Below are 15,289 nucleotides of genomic sequence, written 5' to 3'. Positions count from 1 at the left end.
TCTATTCGTGGAGTATTTAAATGACAACTGACCCCGCTTCTATATTGACTGATTAAACTAGTACATATTGTAGGGTATTGTTTATTACACTGATGTTGTCTAACAAACTCTAGCACTTATAAAATAAACAATAGTTTATTGCACTCATTGTTTAAGATAGACCTTAGCATCTGCTAAATGCCGTAAATGTAAATGTAACTGTAATAATTATGCTATAAAGAAACACATGCCCTGTTCAAATAAAGTACAGTTGTCACAAACAAACAAGCAACTCCCATAATGTCACTCACACTAGGGCTGTAAGGTATGCTAGTAATAGCAAAATACAGAGGTTATCACAATTTTAAAACAGTATTATACCAGTGTTATGGAAAATTCAGTACTCAGTGTGTACCGTAGATTGCTTTATACTGCAGTAATTTAAAAATAAGAACTGCTGACTTAAAAATATCTTGGTGTCGGCATGACATGTGTCTATGTGCTATGCTCTGTGTGTGTAAAAGTGTGACAGAATACCAAAGCTGACTCCACAGCTTAATATACTCGCCAGTGTTCACTATATAGAAGGAGAGAGAGAAACTGTTTGCAGCGCAGCAGATAACATCAGCGCTTTCCCAGTGGCTATAGAGGGAGATATGGCAATACTTTCCTTATAAAGGTACACCACTACCTAGAAGGGGTTTCGTATGTTATTGCTAAGACCTGAGCTTGAATCACCACCACAGTCAGGTATGTGGCATACATACCTGCACATGCATAGCAATAATTGCTATATAGTCAGTATTTTTTTCCATTTAACTTTAGCAGGTAAATTGGTTGCTGAAACATGAAAATTCCTTAAAATGGAGGAAAAACGGCAGTGGAAATGCTGATAGGGTTAAAATGACAATATGCATAAATTGAGTGGCATGTGACAGGATTTTCCATCACTCATCAAAATAACTTCACCAGGAAAAGCAGGTTGCCCTCATAGGAAAATATTTGGATAGGTATCACAGTACACTCATACATATGGCCTTTATTGCATTAAGGTGGGGGGGGGGGGGGGGTTATATTGGTGATCAGTTGCTTCATATCTGCATCATGGTTTTTAAATGTTATTAACAGCTGCATTTCACTGAGATATAATAATTACATGAAACTGGCCAATATTAATCAATTCTCTTAATTAAAATAAACGTATGCTTACGTTCCACGCGACTTGTCCCTGCATCCTGCTTAAATCTCCAACGTTACAGACATTCTTGACGGAAACACTTCAAACACAACTTTTCAATATAGCAAGACGTATGAGTATTTTTATTTGTAACACAACACACAATCATAAAAACCAGTTTGTTGGAAATGACCTGCCAATCACCAATATTCACAATATTCTTTAAAAGCATTTTTATATTTTTCAGTAACAAAATGAGTATAAAGTTGATTGAAACCTGACTACTAAAAATTTGATTAACTCCCCATTGCTCATGAAATTTGCGAGGTTAGGCGGCTACTAAATCACTTAAGCATGATTAGCTTTGGTTGCGTCAGTAGATGCTCAGTTAAGCGCAGTTTTGGCAGGAGCCCAACAGGCTGGATTGCGTGTACCCTGTCCTCTTGTGTGAAGTGCACATGTTCTCCCACATGCACCCACTCTGACAGACAGGGCCCCTGTCCTTCCATCAATGTGATTATCTACAGGTGTCTACGGTGATCTCTGCTCTTTATCATTCCCTACCACCTGCTGAGTGCACCAGTACTCTGTAGTGGTGGGGTGTGGGTGTGTGTGTGTAGATGTGTGTAGGGGTGTGTGTGTGTGTGTGTGTGTGTGTGTGTGTGTGTGTGTGTGTGTGTGTGTGTGTGTAGGTGTGTGTGTGTGTGTGTGTGTGTGTGTATACATGATGCAGTGGGATGTGTGTGTTGAAATGTAATCACTGCATATCTCTGTGACACACAAATGCTCAATCAGGGAAGAAAACATCAAAGCTATCATATAAAGTCTGACTTTCAGGATATAAAAACTATATTTCTCTTTAGTACAAATCAAATCATGTGCTAAACATGAAAACACAAAAAGCCATTCTTTTATATAGCAATAGCTGCTAGACATAAAGAAGGGCCAAGCTATGTGGTCTTTTCTTTCAGTAGCTACTTCTTTATCAGTGATCTTTCTTCTCTCATGCAGAGTTTGTGGCCTTAAGCCTTCATTCTGAAGGAGGAACAGAATTAAGGCACCCATGGCAGCCAGAGGGACGCTATTTAGAAATGGACATGTTTGTGTCCCCAGGATCAAATGCACTTGGGATGGAGCATCAGTTCTTTTGATGTTTTGTCTGCATGTGTGTGTATTCATGCGTGTGTGTGTGTGTGTGTGTGTGTGTGTGTGTGTGTGTGTGTGTGTGTGTGTGTTGGATGACTTTTCCATTAATCCATTGTCCATTTCTGTCTTCTCTAGCTACGATTACAGAGTCAATACTTGCTATGGGTCATTACTTAAGTATCTTTCACACACACACACACACACACACACACACACACACACACACACACACACACACACACACACATACAATGTAATATGAGTGGGCAAAATAGCACCTTCATAAGGACACCCACAGTCTAACTGACATATGACTACACACTGAAAAGTTTCCTCAAAGCTCAACACATAACATTTCAGTGTTATGTATAACATTGTAACACACTCAATTGATTGCTCAGTTATACCAAACATTCTCTCACTGAGACCTTCACACAATCCAATTATGCAACCAGGAGCATTTAACAACTGGTGGGCTGCATCACCTGAAGCCATTTAAACACTTACAGCAGTCTGTATAAATGTAAAGCAACATCAACGGAGGCGTTACCAGCAGACACAGTGCAGCTGTACAAAGAGCCTAAATGCACCTGAGAAATACATTCAGTGAAAAATACAGTGAACAAGATCAGTTCATATTAAGGACCAGAAACACGTATCATATTGAATAGAGACATGTGAAATACCAAAAGCACCTGTTTGCTGTTATTTACTCCTATAATCTAACTCATAATCCAGAAACTACAACAATAAATAAATAAGACCAATTTTATTACCAAGTTTCTTATCTGATGGAAGTTTAGGGGAACTTGACAGACCATGTATAATAGCCCATTATAATCATTTCTCCTTGTAAAGCATTAATAAGCTAAATGTGACAGTGATTAAGTCTTATCTGTAAATTGTAAATTAATTTAAATAACTAATATATAACTAATTTAGAAATTAACTATAATTTCAGAAGAGAGCCTCTAAATCTTCACATAGATATTAAGAAATATATTAATTTAGCTTGTTTATCAAAGTATTGCTATACATCATGTATTGAATACACTTTAATTGATTTACTTGTACTTTTATTTTCCTGATGTTTATCGGTTTTTGCAGACAGGTGAGACAGTAAACTGGATTAAAAAAGAAAATTGATTTTAGCATGTAGTCACTGGACATTTCCACCCACCCTACCACTCATCCTCCCTTCCACCCACCTCCTATCCACACATCCTCACTTCTCCAACCCCAAACTGCCCAGAGGTTCAACAGGTGTAAGGGGGTGGGCAGGTGTAAGATAAGTAACTCTCCCTTATACATTACGAAGCAGGAACACAAGTATGGTTGTCTCTCCCATGCACTTTATTTAAATATCACTGGCAGGATCAGATATGGCTGCAAGGTGTTTAATAAAACTGAGAATGGGATTCCAGTTTTATAGAATATATCTAGGGCTCCCTAGATTCCTGCTTTCTCAACATTTGAAAGTTTAGAATATCTTGGATAGAATGTCTTGGATCTAACTGTCGAATGTTGGGGGGGGGGGCATGTTTCCATAAAAGGAAAATCTTTAGTAAAGTGGTAAAAGCAAAACCTCTAGGGTAAACTTAGGTAGATTTAATAGACAAAGGGGCGTTCAAAAATCATAAAAAAGGAATACGTTAGGGTTGGATCCATCAGCAGGAGTGTAGGGATCCATGACAGTAATACGAAACAAGTTTAGGGTCCAAGCTGTGAGTAAGAAAATGTTGGACCAAACGTCAGTAAGTCAGGGGCATGTCCAGAACATGTGCAAATGTTCAGCGTGTGATTGTTTACATCCGTCACAGGCATCATGTGCAAATGTTCAGCATGTGATTGTTTACATCCGTCACAGGCATCATGTGCAAGTGTTTAGCATGTGATTGTTTACATCCGTCACAGGCATCATGTGCAAATGTTCAGCGTGTGATTGTTTACATCCGTCACAGGCATCATGTGCAAATGTTCAGCGTGTGATTGTTTACCTCCGTCACAGGCATCATGTGCAAATGTTCAGCGTGTGATTGTTTACCTCCGTCACAGGCATCATGTGCAAATGTTCAGCGTGTGATTGTTTACCTCCGTCACAGGCATCATGTGCAAATGTTCAGCGTGTGATTGTTTACATCCGTCACAGGCATCATGTGCAAATGTTCAGCGTGTGATTGTTTACATCCGTCACAGGCATCATGTGCAAATGTTCAGCGTGTGATTGTTTACATCCGTCACAGGCATCATGTGCAAATGTTCAGCGTGTGATTGTTTACATCCGTCACAGGCATCATGTGCAAATGTTCAGCGTGTGATTGTTTACATCCGTCACAGGCATCATGTGCAAATGTTCAGCGTGTGATTGTTTACATCCGTCACAGGCATCATGTGCAAATGTTCAGCGTGTGATTGTTTACCTCCGTCACAGGCATCATGTGCAAATGTTCAGCGTGTGATTGTTTACCTCCGTCACAGGCATCATGTGCAAATGTTCAGCATGTGATTGCTTACATCCGTCACAGGCATCATTTCTATCTAAAAATGTTGTTAACAATTTAGCAATGGTGAAGTGGGTTTTATGCACCACTTTACATTGTAACAGGTGGCACCTATCACATGTGAATGAAGTCCACTCTACATCTGAAATAGTAATTCCCAGGTCTTCTTCCCAGGTCTTGTATTGCAGGTCTTGTTTTGCAGGTCTCCTTACAAGGGTCGGAACATGAAAGCATTCATGAAGCTAAGTAAACCATAAATAATATTATATGAATAATATATCATTTTATACCATAGTTATTTTTGAGAAGTTCCAAGGGCAAGAAACTGAATGATGTGGGATTTGGGAGAATGGTTGGGAAAATGAGGAAGAAGATTCCGAAGCTGTACAAAGTGCCAAATGTGAAGACAACATGGCAGTTGGGTTATTTAGCTGACATTTTCATACAAGTCCTTAACTGTGGTGATTATTTGACCAGGTATGCTGGCTCAGAGCAGGATGGGGCAAACATATAATTATTTAAGATGAACATATTAATAGAACCTCTCTGTAGTCCAAAATGTGTAGTTCTGAATTGGATCCAAGTTTTAATGGGGTTGGTACAATCAGTCTGCTGGAAACTGTTGCAAGGTGAAACAAGCTGAGACCTGAATAAAGCGTGTAATGAGCGAATTGCAATTAGAATGTTTGAAACTGACCCGGTTTCTGAACTTTGCAGCCCCAGTGGTAATGACATAAATTGGCGCTAAAGATCCTGGATCCTGGATTAGCAAAGAACTTTCTGAAAAATGTATCATTACACAGGTGGGAGTATATATACGCAAGCTAGTATCAGGGGTGTGCCTTGCTACATGCCCTGTAACGTAGTCATGTAATGCTATTAGAATCTAGGAAGGAATTCATTCACATATGGTATTCTTGTGAATGATAATAGTTGCTCCTCTAATATTATTGCAGTGGCTGCAGAACTCAAGGTCTGCGACTTTAGCTAGGAGTTTAGCACTGGAGTCCTTTAGAACTTTGAATTGCCATCATGTATGAGAAGTGCTTGCCTTGCCTTGCCTTTAGCATAGCACAGGTTGCTTCAAGAGCTAGCATACACCCCGCCATTAGGCTAGCATTGGATTTGAGAGATGGAAACTGTGGTTTAGCTTGGACTTCAGAGAATAAATTCAAATTCAGCAGAGAGTTCTGAGGTGTTTTGGGATATCTTGAAGGTTGACTAGAGTTGGCATGTTGAGTTTGTTGACAACGTAATTTTTTCTTTGTTTGGTTGACTTTGGGGATATATTACAATGAAATACAGTGTTTAAATAGTGAACATGTCCAGTAAGAAGTAAAATATAGAATGTTGGGGGCATGCATACTATAATTACTCAAAAGATGTGGCACAAACTGGACTGCTCCATTCCATGGAAGTCATGGATTTACTTGTACATTTCATGAATGTATACTTGCTAAGCTTCATATATATCTTTTATGAATTATTAATTGTACATGTATTAACCATGTAATAAACAGTTAGGGTTAGGGTTACAGTTATCTAAATTATGTGTGATCTAAATTATGATTTTAAATACTATTAAAACCAAACAAATGATTTACAAATCTTAAATACTTACCTGCAATACTTGCCCTATAAACACACATCTACTCCAACACACAGATGACGGTTGAGTTTCAGCTTTGGTGGTGACATATTACTGGGGTCTACCAACCTCTCATATGATTTGCCATGCACTAACTTATTTCTCCATAGGCACTAGGTTATTACTAGGTTATTTCTTTGCTACCACAATTTAACATGTTTTTCTACTAAACTATATAAAAATCTGTCACAACACGTCCCCCCTCTCCTACACTCCTCCCTGTCTGTGTGTGTGTGTGTCCATTGTCACACCCCTACCATGTTAATTAAGTCACACCTGTTCTTTGTTCATTATTAGCACAGGTATTTAAACCCTTTGTTCTGTTGTCTGTTGTCATTGTTTGACCCCGTGTATAAAACACGTAACGCTTAACGCAAGTATTGCCTGGTTTTGCTAGTTCTACATTGCGGTTTACTGCGTTTTAAAGGCTTATCCAAGAAGAGGAGGCAGGGAAAGCACCATTAGAAGCTCCTCAGTGTCCCAAAGATTCCTGCTAACACCTCCATTGACAGCCGTAAGAGGGAAGGAATCGACTCACCCACCCCTTCAAAAAGGGGGAGTGGTTGTGTCTCTGCCTGGAAGTGGAGCCTCTACTTCAAATCGGCTCACTCCATCCCTGCTTGGAGGAGGAGTATCCAGGGGATTCTGGGTCGGACGCTATGGTGGTCGACCAGTCCTCCATGGATCAGGATGACAAGAGCTATGCTGAGGGCCAGGAGTTTTACTGCAACTCTCATTCGCATGCGGAATCCGATCGCTCAGTTGCCTTTCATGAAGGCATGGAGGAGCTTCCCCTGGAGGCTCTCTCGAATGTGAAGTCAGAGCATTCCGTGGACTCCTGCATGGAGGTGGAAACCTCACCTGTGCCCGAGCCTATGAAGGGTGCATGCTGCTCCTGAGCCCGTGTGCTTCCTCATAAGGTCTCCAAGAAGGTGCAGGTGTCATCTGCCACGCACTGCCCCAGATTCTACGCATCCCCTCTCAAGTCCGTCAGGACGACAAGGGTCTCCACGGCTCCCGAGCATCGTTGATCACATCACTCCTACCTTAGCTACGTTACATTGGTTTCCAGTAAAATTTCATATTGATTATAAAATACTTCTAATGACAAACAAAGCACTGAATGGTCTTGCCCCACAGTACCTTAGAGAACTCCTAGTGTATTACGACCCAGCATGTCTGCTTAGATCAAAAGGTGCAGGCTCTTTACTAGTACCAAGAATAAGAAAATCTACTGCAGGGGGCAGAGCCTTTTCCTATAAAGCTACCACATTATGCAATAACCTTCCTGCAAATGTTCAGGTTCAGACAAAGTCTGTACTTCCCATCTTAGGTAAAGGTGTAGATCTGGGGGTCCATGGGCATTGAGCATTATGGTAAACTGGGATGTTATGATGCTGTCATTTCACCTTTTTTTTTGGTCACTCAAGTTTGTTGACTGACAGCGGCAGAGTGCTGATGTTCCAGTGTGCGAGAGCACACAGTGATGCCTGTGTTTCCTTCTGGCTCTTTCCTTTTAGCTGTGCTGCCATAGCTAGATGTGTTAAGAGTCCATCATTGCACATTATAGTTCCCTAATTTACACACCCTCATACTTCGACATGCCTAATGGCCTAATAATCCTCTCTTTCTGCAAAGGTATGCCTACCCCTGATACCAGGATATTACTGAACCTCAACCCAACTCAGCTGCCATGGCTACTACCATCCCCCCTGATGTCCCCTGCTGTAGCTCACCATACCTCCACCCCAACCAACTACTTCTCTGTTGTCCTTGATGGACATTTTCAAGCAGGATGGTTTTTGGACACGTGCACACCATCAGGACCAGACTAGACATCAATTGCTTTTTTTTTTTCCATTTTATTATCATTTACTTATCTTTCTCTTAAAATTGTGACTATTGTGGTGACCGTTGTCGGCCAGAGGAGGAAGGGCCCCCCCTTTGAAACTTGGTTCCTCTCAAGGTTTCTTCCTCACACTATAGCAACTTTTTTCTTGCCACTGTTGTCTTTGGCTTGCTCACTTGGGGCTTAGACTCAGACATTTGAAAAGTTGTTTTCTGACAACATGTTGTGAAAAGCGCTATATAAATAAATTTGATTTGATTTGAAAACTACACAATTGAGTATAAGCATATTTTAAAAGCTGGTGTTAGAATGAACAATATGTAAAATGTAGCAGACAAGCTATACATATGTGGAGAGTTAGACCACTTTTATGGAGTTAGTTGTGTACTTTAGCACAATGGATTTAGAGTGAAACAATGAATTAAAAATGACATTTTGCACTTCATAATCATTATATCATTACATAACTATTGTTTTGGTGTTTTGATTAAAATTCTGTATGTGAGAGTATACAGCCAAAACAACAACAACAAAAAATTTGTTACTTAAAGACTGCACTATATAAGCTTTATTTAAAAAATATTTCTAATTTTTCTGAAAATGACAAGACCAAATAACATTCACTCGCTCGTAGCTCAAGGTGATGAAATCTTTGAGTTGTTTGAGAACATTACTAAATTATCAAACAGCGAGTCATAGAAACATCCAAAGTAATAATACATGCCTTATACTAGGCAAACCAGGAAAGACTCACTGTATGTGACATTCCTGACATTCCATGGGCCAGTATCACCAGTATTGACAAACATACCTTGCTGCATCAATTTTGCTGCAAGCTTGTTTGCGCACAATTGTGCAAGTGTAAGAGTTGATTCATCACTTTCATAGCACCTCTTGTAAGCCTTGCCGTAAAAACCCATCGTATTTTACAGAAAATGGACAGTGACATTTGCAAAGTCTAAATAATTCCAGCATAAGAGTTACATCGGTTGTTGGGAAATTAGTTTGTTTACCATTCAGAGAAGTGAAGATCACACACACTTGGTTGTGTGCCAGAGGGCAGGTGCAGTAAATGGCAGCAGCATGACAAAATTCTTAAGAACCAATATAATAACCAAAATATCCAGTTTGGTATGAAGAATCAGTAAAGTTATGTGGGTCCGCATTGTTATGTGGGTCTGCAGACACCAAGGAGCCAGTTCGCAATAGCCTTCTGATTTTTGAAACACATCATTATATGCAATAAAAAATAAGAATTACTGAAGAAGAAATTAGTCAGGCAAAGGTTAAGGCTCTTATCTCACCATTAAGGAAAGGATTTAAACAAAGTCTGAAATGAACAGGCCCACTGTGCAGGTTGCCAAGCCACAAGTAGATTTCTCAAAGTTCTGAGTAAGTCATACGTGTCGCGGTATGGCCCCCTCCTCCTTGACTCCTCCACAAGTCAATGTGACCACTTGTGTGTGTGTGTCGGGGGGGTGCTCATCACCACACCCCTCCCTTGTTAACCAGTTATGTGTCACACCTGTCTTTTGTTATCATCCTTGCTAGTATATGTATATAAGGTCCTGTTTTGTGATCGTCCTTTGTCGGTGTTTGACCCCTTGTATGCTGTGTTTCACCCGTTGTGCCCTAATCTGTTTGTTCGCGCTACATTTTTGTGTCCTGTTATCGCTTAGTGTTCTTCATGCTTTGGTTTCGTTTTGTTTGTTGTGTGCAATAAATGTCCGTGTTCACCAAAACAAGATCTCGTCTCTTACGCATTCATACTTAGGAAGGAGTCACAAAGCAAACAGCCTTTTATCCACTCCTATTTTTTTCGTCACCGTACTACGTAGAAATGGAAACTAGTTCAAATTAGTTCAGACCAGTATAACGTATAGCTTAAAAACAGACATTCAGTATATGGCATATTGCCAAAATTACATCACTAACATACACACACAGATACACACCCACCTTCATGGCCTCTGCTTTCTTACGAAACATTTCCTCCATGTTGTCTGCCAGTTTCTTCACCAGTTTAATTCCATCAATTTCCACCACCCTTACTGAACGTTCAAATTCTTTGTATTTCTGGAAGAGTGGGAGACAAGAAAAAAAGAAGAGACTTAGCAAAGCCCTTAAGCAATTGTACACATTTTTCATTGACAAATTATATTCAACATACATTTTGAGAAGTGTATTTAATGTGCATTACAGATGGATTTAGACTACATTCCAATTTTAGTTCTGGTTATAGTAAGAGCTGCTGTATTTCTTTACTCTGAACTGCTGTACAACACATGCACATACATATTTGCCAAACCACTGGGAAGAGATGCATTGGTGAGGTTAAACAGAAATGGATTTTTCATGGTTTCCTCCCTTTAGTTCTCATTGCTTCCTTGTATACCTGTGTTCCAGTTAGAGGTATCTGTCTCCTAGCTTTACAAGCCTACACTGGAATAATGATTATATACACATAATTATCCTACATAAACTTGGCTCTTCTCCACAACTGATAGAATGTCCAACCCACTAAATATGCAGCAAATAAGCAATGAGCTGGTTTGTAGCGTTATCATGGCCGGACATAACTCCATCTGCTTTACTGCAGCAAAAAGTGTTTATCCAGCCTCAGTGTTGCGCTTGCCAACTACCCTTCTACTGAGGGAACAAGGTCTCGTCATTGATTGAAGTGAAAATCCCTCTGCTGGATTTCTTCTACGACAGGAGACTGGGGAAGTGCTCTGATTTTACAGTGCCAGTGCTATTGTGGAGAGTGCTGAAGGGCACATGAGATTTGTTTATTCCAGATCAAGGAAGCACTTATCGAGGAAGCTGGTGAGTTGGCTAGGGCTGTACAGAGGGATGGGCTGACGTAGACCTGGCAGGGGTTTGGACTCCTATTATTTGATTGTTTTGATCCGATACCAGCCCAGGCTCTGCCACTCCATAGTGGATGCCCACAGTCTCAGACACACCTGCTCAGCTGCCCACATTCCTGGCCTCCATGGATGAGCTTCTTGGGATCCTATTCCAGCTCCAGTTCTGCCTCCGGATCATTACCCTGACCTTGCTCCTGAACCAGGTCCCTATCCTGCTCCAATCTCGGCCTGTGACCCTGTTCGTGACCTAAACCCCGCTCCTCCAATTATTTGTTCCTGCTGCTGGCCCTTCTTGTTATCATGCTTTCTGCTTATATGTATCTATCACGTGGCTTTTCCACCATGGCCCAAAATAATGCCACTACTCACTCCACATTGCAGTATTTTAACTATATAAAGTTTTCTTCTTTTTCTAGAGAACAGGTCTCCCACAGACCCAAAGTTATTGATTTTTGCTTTCACAAATGCACACCACACTTCAGTGTTACCATGCTTCGTAGAGAAGTACTGGACATTTCTTAAGGAATTAAGGATGGAAGTCTTATGGAATACCCCCATAGACCCTGGAGATCACATCGAGTAGCACTGGGTTAAATTTGGGGTTATTCAGTTTACATATTCTGATATTCAGTCCACTGTAATTAATAAATAGTGCTTTTACGACAATATAATATGTAAAATTCCAAGATTTCAGGTCAGATTTAAAATGTATGATGCATTCACCTATTCATCATAAGAAAGTTATCCATTACTCTTGAAAGAAGAGCTATCAGTGTTTTTTCATGATATGTATAGCTTTGGTTCTTTTGGAAAAAAACACTGCAAGCCCCTACCTACTATTCTCAAAACACACTCAGTACAACATTGTGTGTGTGTGTGTGTGTGTGTGTGTGTGTGTGTGTGTGTGTGTGTGTGTGTGTGTGTGTGTGTGTGTGTGTGTGTGTGTGTGTGTGTGTGTGTTTTATTGCAACCAATTTGAGTGCCCAGACAGAGACCAAAGAGTGTATGAGAGATAAAATGAGTGAGAGAAAAAGAAACACAGACAGGGACAGAGTCCATATGTAAGAGCGAAAACAAAGAGGTGAGGCACTGATATGAAACATTTGCATTTACTTCTTGGACAATATTCATCAAACAAGAAATGAAAAGAATAAAATAAAGGCTGGACAAGTGACAAGTGACACAGCACCCCATTATGCATACACTGAATTCTTTTCACTCTCCTCTTTCCTCTTACCTTGTTAACCATCATTCTGTCTCATCTCTCTCTCTGATCCCTCTTTCACACTCCCATTTAGACCTCTGTTTCTGTTCTCCATTCCCTAGAGCTGTCCTCCACAATCTTTCAGAGCTGATCCACAGTTTAGAATGAAAAGGAGGAGCATTACCCATTACTCTTGACATCTGTGGCCAATTGTGCTGACTGAGTGATGAATGTACAGCGAATCGGAGCAACGCCATCAGTGCCCCTCAGCCAATCAGGGTGATTGAATGAAGACTCTGTAGCCAATCATGGGTGACAGGAATCAGACTACTTTCTCTTAATGCAATGAGTCTTTGGGCCACAGTGAACACTGGAGATAATTGAAACAAAGGCTATGACTGGATAAAGACAACAAAAGGACAACTCTAGGGAATAGCTGCTGTCGTTTCTTTGAAATTAATTTTGGTCTTTTAGAATTAATGTCGGTGCGCACACACACACACACACACACACACACACACACACACACACACACACACACACACGGCACTAAATTTAATGGAGCACATTAATTTGAACATGCTCTAAGGTAGAGAGTTGATAAAGGCGTGATCGAGTAAATGCCTCTACTACCCAAGCCAATCAGGAACATCAGTACATATAAAGGAACAATTAACTGCTTAATTAAAATATGACCAACTGCAAATGAGTTAATGAAAACATGGTATTAGAAGCACTTGAACAAAGACTTGTTGAAGTCAGACCCTTTGATATTTGCTTGTGTCCATATGTTGAGCACAAAGAAAGTGGGCGAAATGGGGAAGGAAATGAGGAGAAAAGGAATGTAGGCCGTTTGAGGATGATAGAGGGCTTTGCTGTGGGTTTTAAAGCCAATCCGTTGGTTTTTGCTTCCTCTTAACCTCCATATCATCCCCAAAACCCTGCAAATCCACTACAGCATATAGCCACTGGCCCAAGCACAGCCTCAAAGGGGAATGTGTGTGTGTGTGTGTGTGTGTGTGTGTGTGTGTGTGTGTGTGTGTGTGTGTGTGTGTGTGTGTGTGTGTGTGTGTGTGTGTGTGTGTGTGTGTGTGTGTGAGAACATGTGCAGCAGGCCCAGAAGACAGGACAGTTCTGGGGTGCTGCATCACTGAGACGTGGGGCTGCTGAGATAATCTTCTCCATGCATGCTGGATTGAACTGGCAAGCCATGCACTGGGCCTTTTACAGCCAAGCAAGAGCAGAGCAGACACTTGTGGTGTGCAGGCTAACCTACAAACACTGACAAGTCACCTCTACCAAGGAGTAAAACATTCCAAGCATAATACAAATGCATAAGTACAAAAATCTACAGCCTTCAGTAGATTTCTAGATTTTTATTCAGTCCCCGTCTGGTGCCTCTCTCACACACACACACACACACACACACACACACACACACACACACACACACACACACACACACACTCTCTCTCTCTCTCTCTCTCTCTCTCTCTCTCTTACACACCCACACCCACACACAGTCTCTCTCTCTCTCTCTCTCTCTCTCTCTTTTACACACACACACTCTGTCTGTCTGTCTGTCTCTCTCTCACACACACACACACACACACACACACACACACACACACAGACAGTACAGTGATTAATGAATGAGCAAGTCCTCTTCCCAGTGGGAGACTCAGCCTCAGTTCTACACTTTTCAGCTCATTTAACGCATCACTGATACCCTGCCTCCTGATGCCTGGTCTCGGAACAGCTGTCTTACACACACAGACACACAGATACTCTATACAAAGCTACTCTTTACCTTGTACATGACAGTTCAAATTGTTTAAAAATAGCTCTTGAGCCCCTTTCCAACTTTCATACTTTCCCTCTATTTTTCCTTTCAAGTGTACTTCCTATTCACGACACTGTTTCTGCATTATGTGAGTATATACTGTGTAGAAGGTGAACACTGGAGGTAATCTCAATCCGATGACACAGATCCCACCCACCACCAGCTGCTATGCTTGCCTCTGCTATGCACTGCTTTGCTGCACCTGCCTCAGCTCCCCCCCCCCCCCCAATTCTGATCCACTGTTCATTGTCAACCTTCTGGCAAAATCCCACTAGATGTAGCCATGACTTTTCACAAGGAGTTTGGGAGATCTGGAATTAAGATGTCCATGTCACTAGCACTTTTTATTGCACATCATCCTGTCTGCTGTGAATTGTCATTTTCTGTGCTTTAATCTCTGTTATTATCTTATTGCTTGGTGCCCTTTATACTTCTTGGTATTTTATCAGCCTATCTATTCTATTTGTTTAGTAAAATCTTTGAGTGCTTGGTCCTTAATCTTCTGTGTCTCTGTGTCAAATGTTTATGGCTGGACATGTGATTTCTTTCTGTCAGGTGATGGGTATAAAATAATTTTGGTCCAGATGAACAGATAAACTGTGTGCTGGTAATGACAGGTTGTTAATAGCTATATTTGGATAATATATTTATGAATTGCGCTGTTTGTGCGTGTATTTGCACAAACATTGGAACGAAATAATTCAGATTTGGATCAATTTGGTGAAAATTGTTGCAATTAAGCAGTGATTAAGACATTGCAGTACATAGTCACAAAGCAATCAACAAATAATATATTATAATTTATGCTTTTACAAACAGCAAAAAAATTATTGACAAAATCTTCAGCTGGCACAAATCAAACCTCAGTTTTGTTATAGTACATAGTATAAAAGTCCTGTGATTCCATGAGGTAATTAATAGAGCTTCAGAGTAGAAGCTTTTTTTGCAAGAGGCAAACTATTAAATATAACCCATTAATTTGTCTGGCTCATATCTGCAGTTAATATTTCTGATTCAGAACCCTTGAAAATGCATGGTGTTTATTAGATTCAATGAAATACAGTATTTTTAG

The 15,289-nt window shown here is 40.5% G+C and overlaps 1 protein-coding gene across 2 annotated transcripts in view; it reads right to left on the bottom strand.

Moving 5' to 3' along the window:
• The window catches only part of cacna2d3a (calcium channel, voltage-dependent, alpha 2/delta subunit 3a), a 174,071-nt gene that overhangs the window by 132,585 nt on the left and 26,197 nt on the right, over positions 1–15,289 (bottom strand). For both annotated transcript variants that reach the window (XM_035536210.2, XM_035536211.2), the window contains exon 3: positions 10,260–10,376. In XM_035536210.2, the coding sequence (XP_035392103.1) occupies positions 10,260–10,376 (117 nt within the window). The remainder of the gene's footprint in view (positions 1–10,259; positions 10,377–15,289) is intronic.

The sequence above is a fragment of the Electrophorus electricus genome, chromosome 20, assembly GCF_041902795.1.
Source record: "Electrophorus electricus isolate QZ-2024a chromosome 20, ASM4190279v1, whole genome shotgun sequence".
In the NCBI taxonomy this organism is placed as follows: Eukaryota; Metazoa; Chordata; class Actinopteri; order Gymnotiformes; family Gymnotidae; genus Electrophorus; species Electrophorus electricus.
Note: the sequence above shows the minus strand (reverse complement) of the source record. Positions and strands in the feature narration are given on the sequence as shown.